Source organism: Dicentrarchus labrax, unplaced genomic scaffold (assembly GCF_905237075.1).
Source record: "Dicentrarchus labrax unplaced genomic scaffold, dlabrax2021, whole genome shotgun sequence".
NCBI classification, from domain to species: Eukaryota; Metazoa; Chordata; class Actinopteri; family Moronidae; genus Dicentrarchus; species Dicentrarchus labrax.
This window is the reverse complement of record NW_026136710.1, coordinates 7,381,011-7,393,895: the sequence shown is the minus strand read 5'-3', so window position 1 is coordinate 7,393,895 and position 12,885 is coordinate 7,381,011. Positions and strand designations below refer to the sequence as shown.

Below are 12,885 nucleotides of genomic sequence, written 5' to 3'. Positions count from 1 at the left end.
AGGGGCATTAACTGCCAGGTTAAGAAAGGAGAATATTTTGGTTAAAATAAGTACGTTAATTAGGTGAGTTACGTATATAAGTTGTGTGTTTTTGGAAAAAAACAGGAATTTGTTTGAGAGGATAACAGGCTGTTGGACAAATGGGCTTTTGGTTAATAGGACTATTGGGGTTTTGGAATAATGTATCTGTTGTCATGGTGAGGTCACCAGGCAACCAGCAGAGACGCCAGGAAATCAACAAATAGTCCAGCACATAACCTCGAGGAAGACCACAACTTTACACTTTGGGTAGAGATTAAACAAATGATTATAAGATCTTAATTTATGAGCTTTCGAGGTGCTGGTACGCAGATGTTTGGACAGAGCCTGGTTCGCTGTTTCCCCATTTCCACTCTATTCTAAAAGCTAAGCTGTCTGTAGCTTCATGTTCAGCATATCGTGTGGTATTGATCTCACTGAATCCCCCAAAATCTCAAACTGTTCCTCTAAATTGCCATTCCCAGGTTAAAGACATGTAACAATACTAAGACAAAATTATTGGACACAGAACAGTTTCAATGTGCTTTTTCATAATATAGCACTTTAATGTGCAAATCAAAATAAAATGAAACTCAGGTACAAATATTTTCCACATTTAAATATGTATGAAGTCAAAGAGTCAAAGTCAAAAATTCTTGTATACAGAATGAAGCATTTTAAAAATACATTCCTTGCCCTAACAGCCACAAATGTAAATTAATAAGCAACTTCTTTCACCGAGCAGTGCTGAAAGTAAAATGAGGTTTTCTGATTACTAATATAGTACAAATCAAATAAATCCTTCATGGCACAGTACTGAATATATGGCATGTCCTGTTTAAAGGCTTGAAATAAGCTATTGTAGTGCAAAAAACCTCATTCAAACTAAGAAATGTACTGCAGCGAACATATAACCATCATTGTCTGTACATAACTTACTAATTAAGACCTCTACACCACTGAATAACAACTTCTATGGTTCAGCTACAAAAAAAAGCTTTAAAGGAAAGCTTTAATGCACATATTTTATGTAAGTCATACAGTGTTGAATGTTATGTTTGATTTTTTTTACGTGATAGGTGGTAAACGTGTGTATGGCCCAGGGAAAATTAGAATATGTGCATCTGATTTCTGGTAATCTCAAAAGATCAAGAAAGGCAGATAAATCCTGAGCCACTGACCTCTGCATCAACAAAAATATCTGATCTTGATGTTCAGCTTGTACTTTACCTGAGGGAGCCGCGACCCAAAAGAGCAGAAACAGAATATAGAATTCACTCCGAAATTTAGGAGGTTTCAATGACAATGAAAATCACTTTTGTGTGGTCATTCAGATTAACTCTAACCGAGGGCAACACTGCTAGTTGTGTTAGCAAAATTCATTTGTTAACAAGCTTGTCCATGAGTGCTCATCTGAGAGTGCTTTCACAGACATGAATACACGATTCTTACATAACAGTGTCTGTGGCAAGAGGATGAAAATGTCACAGATGACATGTCAAATGTCATCTGCCAAACAGTAGGCACTCATATAATACAGTTGTACACTGCAGTGCTGGAACATTGTAGCACAAATAGTCCTCTTTCACATTGGACGAGCATGGACGCAGCCAGACCCCCATTACATCTGATTATGTAGGCGTGTACCAGTGAAGGTCAGCATGGTATCAGAGCTGGGTGTCCTCTCTGGTGTCTATGCTGGACTCGCGTCTCTCTTTCAGGCTGCTGCTGTGGATCGGAGGCTCCTCTGGGACATGAGCCAGAGGGTCTGAACGAATCAAGTACCTGAAAGAGGAAGAGAGAGCAAAAGGGCAGGTAAAGAATGGAGACAACAGTGGGTCAATTGTAAAGAGTTGCCACACGGGATTGATCCCTGCTCGTTAATCCTTCACTGCAGACTTCACGCTCTTAGCCGTGAAAGGCACGAGGAGCTTAATAAACAAATAAACTGTGGTATGCACTCGCCACTCTCCATCATGAACAGGAAAACAGCCGTCGCCATGGATACTGATAGGTGCCTTGCTCGCTCAGCTGTTGTGTTAGAATATATGTTTCCCTGTAATTGCATATTATTTCAAAAATAATGTGAAACAAAATTGGTAGTGACTGTTTGTGAAGCAGTATGTGTTTTTATGGGGGTAGCGGACCAAGTTGTAAACACAACACTGACATATTATCCCCTTATAAAGAACTTATACTGAATGTGTAATCAAATAACTGCCTATTTACACATCCAGAAGACAGAGCAACAGTACTATCAATATTCTGGCCAACCTTTTAGCTCTGTTTTGGTCTCCACCACCTGCTGAAGGCTCTTTAACTGCTATAAATGCTCCAATATGTTCAACAGCTAGTCACTAACTTTCTTTGCTCTCTTTGTTTGATGCTGAGCGGGTAATGTACAGTGGGGTTTTAGAGCTTTTATGCTGAAAAAGGCCCACTGCTGTTTCTGGGGGAAAAAAAGGTTGATAAGTCACCCAAACAAGTGTCAGGTAAATAAGTCTCTGTAATTCCATCCATTGATAATATAGAAATATGAATATGAAGTTTTAATGTACTATGAGATAATGGGTAAAAGGAAGTTATCATGTGAGTTTTTTCCATCAAACTGCTTTGATTATCACCAACCTGGCAACCTCTGTCTCCAGCAAATGAAGCCAACAAGAAAGTAACAAAAAGTGCAGTTCCTCAAAACGGCCACTTGAGGCTGGCTACAGAATTGATCATTCTCCATAAGGTGCCATGTAAAAATGCCCACCTCTACAGCAGAAATAAACATGTTTACAGCCTGGTTGAAAATACGGTTTTGGTCTCTGCCTCATTCGGCCCACCTCAGCTCCATTTTTGGATTATGATTATCACTTGGATTAATTTCAGCAAAATGTTGACAGTAATACACATGCAAGAACAAAATAAAATAGCTTTGAGAAAGCTGAGAAATTAACTAATAATAATACCAGTGGTAAAAATAAGTACATTTTATTCACGTCTGTTGCATTTGGTTTGTATGTCTATTTATTATAAACACACACAACAAGAGCAACATAAAGGAGTAATGCTTACACAATATCATTGAGCTCCAGCCTGGTGTCAGGAGAAGGGTTAATCAGGACGTAGGACAGAGTGTTTTGGTGATCATTCTGCTCATCTGAAACAGAAACTTTACCCAATCAGCAAACTGGAATAACCATATGTCTAATTTCTAGCTGTCTAACTTAAACGCTTACCTTGTAGGTATCCCAGATTGACTCTGTTCATGACGTCACTGGCTGTCAGATTAGTCAGGTCTTCTACTAACAGCAGTTAGATGAGAAACAGACAAACTTTTAAGCAGAAGAAGACAGGAAAGTTTGGGAAACAAAAGCTTGGAGCAGTTGGCTTTCTCTCAGTTAAAGAGGCGTCCATCCTCACCATATCCAGAGGTGGGGAGGCCCAGATGCCTCATGCGGTTGCGGACCAGCTCAGACAGCTCTTCCCTCTCAGAGCGTCGGTAGAGGTTGAGGCGCTGCTGAGCGATGCGCTGGGCGTGGTCCTTGCTGGAGTCCCGGCTCGCTCCCTGCCACCTCACACTTTTCTTACTCAGACGCCGTGCCCACTGCATGCTCTTCTTCCTCAGCAGGGGGTGATCTGATTGGTCATTGCTGCGAGACTCGTCCCCCTTGTCCTTGGTGTCCTCGCAGTCGTCAACACTGACCGACACCTGTGACTGGGGTGAGGAGACAGCAAGTTACCTTTATGGGCAGGATGAGCATCATCATACAAGTTCAGAAAATAATATTTAATTATAATGTGAATAATTCTCAGGTGAGATAAATAGATAATTTTGGTAGCGGCGTGACAATGTCAGGCAGGCGGTTGAATATTCTGATCCAGAAATATTTAAAGAACTATTAGAACTATAGATGGCCATGAAATGATAGTTAAGGTCGCCAGTGGCTAAATAAAGAGTTTGGCCATCCGCTGACTTTTCATCATATCGCTCAAAATACTTTGATTCATGTTATGCAAAACTAATGAAATTCTCATCGCATCAGCCGTTCCTTGTTATTAGTGCATACTATCAAATGTTAACATGCTAAACTAAGATGGTAAATGTTAGTTAAAGTTAAAACTTACCAGCTAAACATCAGTATATTAGCCTGTCACTGTGAGCATGTTACCATGCAAGCATTTAGCTCACAGAACTGCTACCATAACTGTTGACTCACAGTCTTGTTATATACCATAATACATTATTTATGAGTCAGGATTCTGCTATAAACCAGAGATCCCAAGCTTATTTGTAATAAACATGTTCTTACATCACCTCTGAGATCTCACCTCAGAAGTGGTGAAAATGTGTGATTCTGTCCGATAGATCCCAATAGGAATTTCGGCACTAGAGGAGCAGAGTTTCTGGAACAGTCTGCCATAAGTACTAATCCATAGATCTTCCTCTGTTACTTTCATCTGGAAAGAGAGATAAATGGGTATATTATAAGTTATATAAACTGGAGCATGGCACTGTGTCAGGTCGTTTCTTTCTTCTTTTGTACATTATTTTCTTCTCTCTAACTCACAGCACAGAGGTATCCTGATCCTGGAGTGGTGTCCAGCCCCAAAAGCAGCCTTGCAATAAGAATCATGTAGTCCTTCACAAAAGACTGATAGGAAATCACAGAAGAACACTTTTATAACAGTGGACATAAAGAAACTGAAGCAAGTTTTCTATCAATGACTGAACACAAGAGGGCACTTTTGCTTTATGATGGTAATGCTGCTCTGTTTCTTCAGGTGATACTGTTTCTCTGCTGCTGTAACACACATTCATTTCTTTCACTTGGTATTTAAAAAGAGTCATCTGAGGTGATTAGCTGTAGGTGTGTACCAACCTGATATAGCAGGGTGTCCAGCATGCTAATACTGAACACTCTGCCTGCAGCGAAGGGTAGGCGAAACATGAAGGCCAAGTTGGAGCCTTTATCACGCTCTTTCTGTGGGGGAGAGCCAGGGTCAACAGCATTTAAAGCTCTGTCACTTTTCTGAAGAAAGTCAAATGGGAATGGCAAACACATGACAACAGTGAATAATGGCAACTTTAAAAAAAAATCTACATTAGATAGTATCCTCTACGTCTAATTCAATTCATACCACACGCTTCACTGCCTTACCTTCTCCAGCTTGGAGAGGGCCAGTGAATAGCAGTCCTTTGCTCTGAACTGCATGAATCTCATGTTGGATGGATGAGTAAGCTCTGTGATAATACTGAGACTGGGAAACAACCTGGAACAAGAGAGAGAAGGGTGCTACATTAAAGAAAGTGGCTTAAAAAAAGAGCAAATAAATGAGGATGAGACTAAATATCACAAACTTTGAAAATAATTTTGGAAATACTGCTGTTGTCCAATGCAGGCTCATATACACACAATGATTTCAGAATAAAGTAATGTTAAAAAATTAAAGACCACGTCATGAATAATAAAGGATAAACATTATACTAGATCTGTTGACTTACCTGAACATCGTCTGTACATTGACAATAGTTTTGGCATCGGCCATGTAGTCCTCCTCAGCACTCATTGTACTCTCTTTATCCACAACAACCAAATTATCTGCGTAGATAATTCCACACTGCAGCAGGCTGTCCAGACTGACACGTGCACACACATAGAGACAATCAAACAAACAACAATGAGCATAACAACAGCAGACACCAATTTACCTGGAACATATTGTACATTTGATTAAATCACATAAATCACATACATTTAAATGAGAAAATAAATGTAATAAATAATAGAAGTATAATGAAAAGCAGAAGGTTATATATGACTTACTTGTCTATGGTCCCAGCCATGTAGTAGACCATAGGAAAACAGCAGATGGCCTCCAGAAAGTGATTATCTGGCCTACAGGAAACAATGATTACATTTTGTTTTCTATTGACCTTTTTACTCAAAACCACATAATGCATTGGGTTTCTTTAATGGATGATGCACAAAGTGAGTTGGCTATTCACATATGGACATACTTGTAGAAAATCGTGAATATAACTTTTTAAAAAATCAGGTTAAACCTTAGCCTTGTGGCATTTATTTTCTTTCTTATGCGATTTGGTGCAAAATATATTTGAAGTTTTGTTTAAAAATGCAGTGTACAGTAAATGTAAATACAGTGTGATGCTTGATGTTGTCTTCAGGCTGAGGGATGAGTCCATCTGGTGCTGCGCGCGCTCAGAGAGATTTAGTCGCTTTATTACTGCCAGTCCTCAACCACCACCCCTGACAGAACATTACTTTTGCATCTGCCCAGTCCTGCTGACTAGAGACCCAAGGCTGTCGTAAGTGCGTATGAATTGCGTATCCAAGTGTGTGGGTGTTTGTATTTGTGTGTTTGCAGCAGCGATAGGAAGGGAGGGAGAGAGCTGCACGGAGGGAGAGGGTTTATTGTTATGTGCGCGTTTCTATGAGAGTCCTGAGAGCTCGCATGTGGGGGCTGAAAAGGGACACATCAGGGTTGTCAATGAAAGCCTGCTTGGAGTTCTCCAAAGAAATCATTTTCTTCATCTTTTTCTCCCCTTGTAGCAATATATATCATTCAGGTTCAAGGCAAAGCAAGTTGCTATGGTTACAGTCTGGAGCTGCAGCGTTTTTTATTTTTCTCTGTCGCTCAAAACACACCGTCGCTGTGAGCAGCAGCAGTACCCTAACATCAGGACCGACAATGGAGTTCCACCTCCACAGCCTTGTCCTAAGTGATGTGCTGACGTGAGCTTTTAGCATACATAATATTTCCCAGTGTGACATGGTGAAAAGACAGAGTGAAGGGCAGAGAAAGGAACAATGTGTGTGTGTGTATGTGTTAAGGAGAACTCACGGGTTATCCAGCAGCAAGACAATGGGGTTGAGTTCTTTCCTGGGTCTGTAATAAGCTCTGAGAGGCACAATGAAGTTATAGAGACCGTTTCCGGCAGTCTCAGCAGACACGATGATGAGTTTATTTTTAAAACCATAAGCCTTAGCATCCTCAAAACTGTTGTGCCTGCAACCCTGCAGAGTGACCACAAAAAGACAGGTATCTTAGGTTTGCTTTTATGTGAAGGACAGAGAGAGGAGGGAAGGAATACAAGGAATGATGGAGGCAGTAAGTAATTGAGTGACTAAGTTAGAGGAACAGCGACTGCCCACCTGGTCGAGTCGTAGGCAGCAAAACGGGGCTTTTTCAGCCAACAGATGGCACAAGGTGGGCGAGCTCCCAATGTACGGAGAGTTAGGGGGATAACCTTTCACGTACCTGCCAACGAATCCAAAAAGCATGAATGACACATTTCATGGAAACATACTGTATTTAAAACATTTAGCAAGTTTTCTTGTTGTAATTTCTCGTTCTTACACAAATACCTAAAGCTGGTTTCCAGTGGTTTGTCCATTTGGAAGTTAAAAAAGAACATTTAGAGGCTTTCAGAATATGCAGAATTCACTACTTTATTCGTGTTAACTTGGAAAGTAGCATTCAGATTCAGCTGCATGCTGGGTAAATTATTTTTGGCTCAACCTGAAATGAAACAGCATTAATTAATGGCTGTAGAACTGAAAGACAGTTTATACAAAAGGGGCATGATCAGGTTCAAGACAATAGCACAATGTAAATTAATTCAGTCATCATTCAAAGTCTATCAATAAAATATACTTAAAAGTATCAAAAGTTTAAGTAGTGCAGAAAATAGCCCCCTGTTAAGGTTATATGATTGTATGTTCAATTACAGTTGGAGTTTGTTGAAATTGAACCAGATTTAACTACTTTACAGTGCTGGAAAGTTTAAAGTAAAAAAAAAAGAACTGTAGATAAATATAAATATAAAAATAAATGTAGTGGAGTAAAACCTGAGTATTTTTCTGAACTGTAGTGATGTAAAGGTGTAAGGTAATAAAAATAGTCACCTAAGTACATCACTACTGGAAGATACAGACAACCTTTTAATACTTTCAGGGTCATTAATACAAAGTGACCTGTTGTTTGAAGGTAAGAAACTGTAGAAGAAGTAGTTTAAAGAAATCTAACATCAACCGGAGTAATATTTAAGTTAGTTAACTGATTTACTAATTGTTTTATAGCCTGTGTTAATTTAAGTAATGCTTGTGGTTAGGTTTGTAAGCTATGGGTATATGTACACACACACAGAAACAGAAACCTTACTCAGTAGGTGAGTGGCCTTTCTCATCTATGAAGACAGAATCATCTTCTGATTGGTCACTGAGGAGGTCACATGGCAGGATTGAGGAGGAGTCAGCGATCTCCTGAACTGGAGCGATGCTCGGCCGGCGGCCCCCTGTTCCATTTATTGTAGGCGGGACCAGTTTACCACCTGAGAGATCAGGTGGACTCGTATTCTGGAGATCCATGGCGACAGTGCCTGTAAATTATATTCACCTGAGCTTTAAATCATACATAAGGAACCAGCGTCTCCACAAAAAATCCAAATTCATAAACGAGAACAGTTTATTGTGTGCTATATCCGGTCTCACCCATGCTAGCGATGATGCTGTGCACAGGGAGCTGCGAGGGTCCATCATAGTTTCCCCTGGCAGGGCGGCCTTTCCTCTCCTCCTGGTTGAAAATGAAGGCTGAGTTCTCCTCCTTGGTGATGTTGATGTAGTAGCAAGTATCTGTGGCAGCCATGATGTGACGTGGGCCGGGGTTCAGGAGAATACTCTTGTTGTCTTCCCTCTTTATACCGATCAGACACACGCCGTACCTGCATGTCACATATCTGCTGTTAGCACATATCTTGTAGTTACATTCAAAGCCATAAAAACCTGGAACTTCACAAGAACTGATACCTGAGGGTTAAAGGAATGGTCAGGAAATATTGGTATTCGCTTTCTGCAGAAAGTTAGCTTAGTTTAGCTTAGCATAAAAGACTGGAGACAAAGGGAGACAGCTTTAAGGGGCTCTGTCTGCTCACTTATTTACACATTATACCTGGTAACCTCACAATGACGACTCCCAGGCAAAGAAACAGTCTGCCATATGACAACCTGTAAAACTCTCAGCAAGAAAGTAAATAAGCATAAAATGTTGAGATAGTTCTTTAAATAAATTTAAACTTCAACTCCAATTGCAATTTACATTTTGTAGCCACAAACTTAAGAAAGGGTTTTGTAGTCTGCAACATATTTGAAAGCACTTCATCACTATTTTCTTTACAGTATAATAAAAAAAATAGTTTCTGTCCTTTTGCATTTACTTGTCTGTATAAAATTCATATTAAACCAGGATGATAGATATAATAGGTCCCCTAATGTTTCACTTCATTATACGAGATGATACCAGGTCAAAGAGACAAACAAACACTGACAAAATATGAAACAACCCCAGTAAATGTTTTGATATATTTTCAACTTGTCAGCATCTGAAAGAGATGCTTTAGTCAACTTACTTCTTGTGAGCATGAAATGAAGCGTATGTGAAGCTTTTGCCGTTATACTCTCCAAAGAACTTGCTGTCACACAGTCGGATGTGGTAGACCTCGTTGCCGGAGCAACATCCGTACATCCTCTGCCACTGTTCTGGAGACTGCTGTCCTTCTCTGCATTCAATCAGGAAAAATACAACGGGTCAGTAAACCTGATATATATATAATTTTTTTAATTTTGTTTGCTCACTGTAGTCCTGACACAACAGTGAATCCCTGCTTTTGTGAACATCTATTCAGAATCAATCATTATCATTTACAGAACTCTTTATCTCCTCTCCTCACATCCCTCCACTCCAGACCCTCGGGGTTGCGTTGGGTCTCCTGGATTCTCTCTTGAAAAGTAGACAGCTTGAACCATCTGTCAGTCAGCCAGCTTGGCTCTAATGCCCTTTGTAATGACTTCCGGTAATTACAGTAATTGCTCAAGCACTTTGATTGAGTCGAGCTACAAGAGATGCTCAGAACAACCCCAAGGTTGCAGTTTATATACTTGCTTCTTAGCACTTCTAAATATTTACACAAGATGACTTATTAATGGTATTTCACTCTATGGCTTCCATACTGTAACTAATTATAAAAGACGAAACAATCACCCAGTTCCTTTTAAACGTATTTGCCACTAAACATCCTCCATGTAGTGCATGTCTCTAAATTCATCTTGAATTTGTGTGAAAAGACGTCCACACAGACGACATACACAAGTGTATTTCACATACTCCCTCATACACAGTCAGACAACTATACTACACATTCATATACATCTTTGTAGCTATTGTGTGCAAAGTCTATATGTCTTTGTCTAATAAAAATACACAAAGCTTCACTTTCCAAAGAGTCGTCAGGAACACAGTAAGTGTTATAGCCCATTGATTCCCCTTGAATGCAGTTTTCCTCAGCCATTGACATCAGCTTTTAAAAGTTATCCGTACGCATGCTGTGAAAAATCATTTTCCACCAGAGAGCTTTTCACTGTTTTACAGAGAACACATCCTGTTCTCTTTTTTGGCTTAATGCACTCTCCTTATTCTCCTGCTGTTTTCCCACAATGAACCAAGACTTTTGTCTTTGCTTGGGCTTTTTCACCTCTCTGTGCCAGTTCCATGGCAGACATGAACATGTGAAAGAATTTTTTGTGGTCGCACTATGGAGATTTCAAAAAGGCTGAGAAGGTCGCTGGTTATGTAAGATGACTGACCGTCCACGGGAGGTGTGAACAAGGAGCGTGACCAAGGTGGAGGTGGCGGGACACACACAGTTGAGAGCCAACATGGCGTACTTGAACTCCTCCTCACACACAACATGATCTGAAAAGGAACAAATGGTGTTGAGTGAGGCAGTCCAAGAGGTAGAAGTTATATTATCATATGTTACACAGGAAACACTTTCTGGCCGAGAGTTAGATGATTGCTACCACTCTCTTATCAGTCCGTTAAGTATGAAGTTAGTTAGATCTGAGAGTCGATTAGCTTAGCATGAGATCAATAAAGTCCCCCTCCACTTAAAAATATGTTTTTCTTCTTGTTCCTACAGTTGGATGTTTGAGCTTCATTTCGCAGAATGATTTATGTGCAGAGTTTGACACTACAAGGATGTTTCACAATAATCTGCTGAAAGTGGAAAGTTTCTCTGAGCTAAAAGAAAATCTGATTTCACATCCTGGTCCAGTCTGCAACTTATGAAAGTGTGATGTAAAAACTTGAAGCCATCAGTGCACATACACTGAGAATGGACTTTACAGTGAGGAAGGAGACATCTTGTGTCCAGCAGCAGAAATGATCAGAATGAGCATATTCATAAATTCTGGATTTTTTAATGAGGTAAACATTTTTAGGGATTTGAATGCGAAAACTTCATTTTTTTTCCTGAAAAATCACACACATTATTTTTCCCAGCAGACTATTCGTATGTCTTAATACATGTCTGGAGGGGATCTTTATTATAGACTTGCTCTCTCCAAATAAAAAAAAACACCTACCAAGCTTGTTAATTAACACATTATGTCTCAATTGTTAAAATGAAAATTGAGGTGAGGTGACAATGTGAAGTTCTGAACTATTTCTTGATGACAGTGGCCTTCTGCAGGGATTTCACATGTGAGTCCACTAGTTGCCTAGCGACAAGAGAGTCACAGAGAAAGTTGCAGCACCCAACTCCCCCAGTAAAACCGAACATTTCTGCTTTTAAATCAAATTCAACAAACGAAATATAACTTATAAAGTAGTGACCTTTTGAGATTTTGTTACCTTTAGATAGGGGCTGGCTAGTTGCTTCCCCGTTTCCAGTCTTTACTAGATCAACTAATATATATATTTACTCCTGAAAATTTTTGGTCATTACTAGCTAACTAACATTAATATATTGTCATCTGTTCATATAGTAAACTTATTAGCAAGCAGTTACCTATTTACACATCCAGCAAACTTGGAGCAACATTAGCAGTAGCGTTCATTTGAAGCCATTTTGGCTCACCTGATGAATGTAAGTCCAATATTTCCTGCTCACTGTTTTTGTCTCCACCAAATCTGCTAAAGTGCTCAAGTTCACCAGCTAGTCTCTAACTTTGTCAGTGTGCCTATGGTGCTGGGCATGTAGCGGTTGTGGTAGCCAAAAAAAGTTGCAGGCTGGAAAACCAAAACAAAAAACTGAAAGATGCTACAAGACTTGACTTGAGCTGACGGGAACTGCAGAGTAGGTGATAATTCTCATAATACTGTACATCTAACTCACCTGCAAATTTTACATGGAACTTATTTTCGGGTTTGAGTATCTGGACATAAAGGGGGCAATTTGGAGCAAAGTCCTTCACTGCCCAGGCTCTGAGGATGGTCTGATGGTCCTGAGGGGAAACATAATACATTTTCACCCTTGCATTTTCTAATAAACCGCCTCTAATTAATTAGTAATTGTCTTCATGACTGACAGCATTAATGACTTGTGTTTCTGTAAACAAATGAATAATCAGCTCATAACTGACAAAGAGTTATGGCAGAGTTCATACATTGTTCTTCTTCTTACCGCAGCCATGCGATCCACCTCATTGCGGCTGCTTAAAATGAAACAAGCCTCTGCGTCATCCATTCTGCAGCACCAAGACAAGTTAACATATAAGAGAACAAAGTCAAAATTCATGAAAAATGAAGGGAAATTTCTCAAATGCAAAAAAAAAAGCAGAGGAAAAAAATGACGAAACCCTGCCAGAAAAGAGTCAGCCAAAATTCGACTGAATGGCCCTTTGACAAGTCAGAAGAGATAACAACATCTATTGATTCAATATTTAATTTAACATTCCCTACAGACAAACACACACAGATAAACTTGAAATGCTTTGCACTGTATATGTGCTGTGAATGTGGAACTGTTTTTGCATATGATTAACACAGCCAGGAGAGTGCAGAATGCAAAACAAGTGT

At 39.7% G+C, this 12,885-nt stretch overlaps 1 protein-coding gene across 4 annotated transcripts in view; it reads right to left on the bottom strand.

The window, feature by feature from the left end:
* Positions 1-560: 560 nt before the first annotated feature.
* The window catches only part of LOC127370751 (potassium channel subfamily T member 2-like), a 32,485-nt gene continuing 20,160 nt past the window's right edge, over positions 561-12,885 (bottom strand). For 2 of the 4 annotated variants that reach the window (XM_051413104.1, XM_051413106.1), the window contains 18 exons: positions 12,491-12,554; positions 12,203-12,311; positions 10,671-10,779; positions 9,437-9,586; positions 8,523-8,752; positions 8,194-8,410; positions 7,185-7,290; positions 6,874-7,046; positions 5,835-5,906; positions 5,513-5,647; positions 5,169-5,280; positions 4,890-5,039; positions 4,578-4,661; positions 4,339-4,467; positions 3,430-3,724; positions 3,246-3,308; positions 3,082-3,166; positions 561-1,803 (listed from right to left, as the gene is read on the bottom strand). In XM_051413104.1, coding sequence (XP_051269064.1) covers positions 1,686-1,803; positions 3,082-3,166; positions 3,246-3,308; positions 3,430-3,724; positions 4,339-4,467; positions 4,578-4,661; positions 4,890-5,039; positions 5,169-5,280; positions 5,513-5,647; positions 5,835-5,906; positions 6,874-7,046; positions 7,185-7,290; positions 8,194-8,410; positions 8,523-8,752; positions 9,437-9,586; positions 10,671-10,779; positions 12,203-12,311; positions 12,491-12,554 — 2,401 coding nt within the window. In that variant the 3' untranslated portion in view covers positions 561-1,685. Of the gene's footprint in view, positions 1,804-3,081; positions 3,167-3,245; positions 3,312-3,429; positions 3,725-4,338; positions 4,468-4,577; positions 4,662-4,889; positions 5,040-5,168; positions 5,281-5,512; positions 5,648-5,834; positions 5,907-6,873; positions 7,047-7,184; positions 7,291-8,193; positions 8,411-8,522; positions 8,753-9,436; positions 9,587-10,670; positions 10,780-12,202; positions 12,312-12,490; positions 12,555-12,885 lie in introns of all 4 variants that reach the window. The other 2 variants (XM_051413102.1, XM_051413105.1) reach the window with 2 other exon arrangements.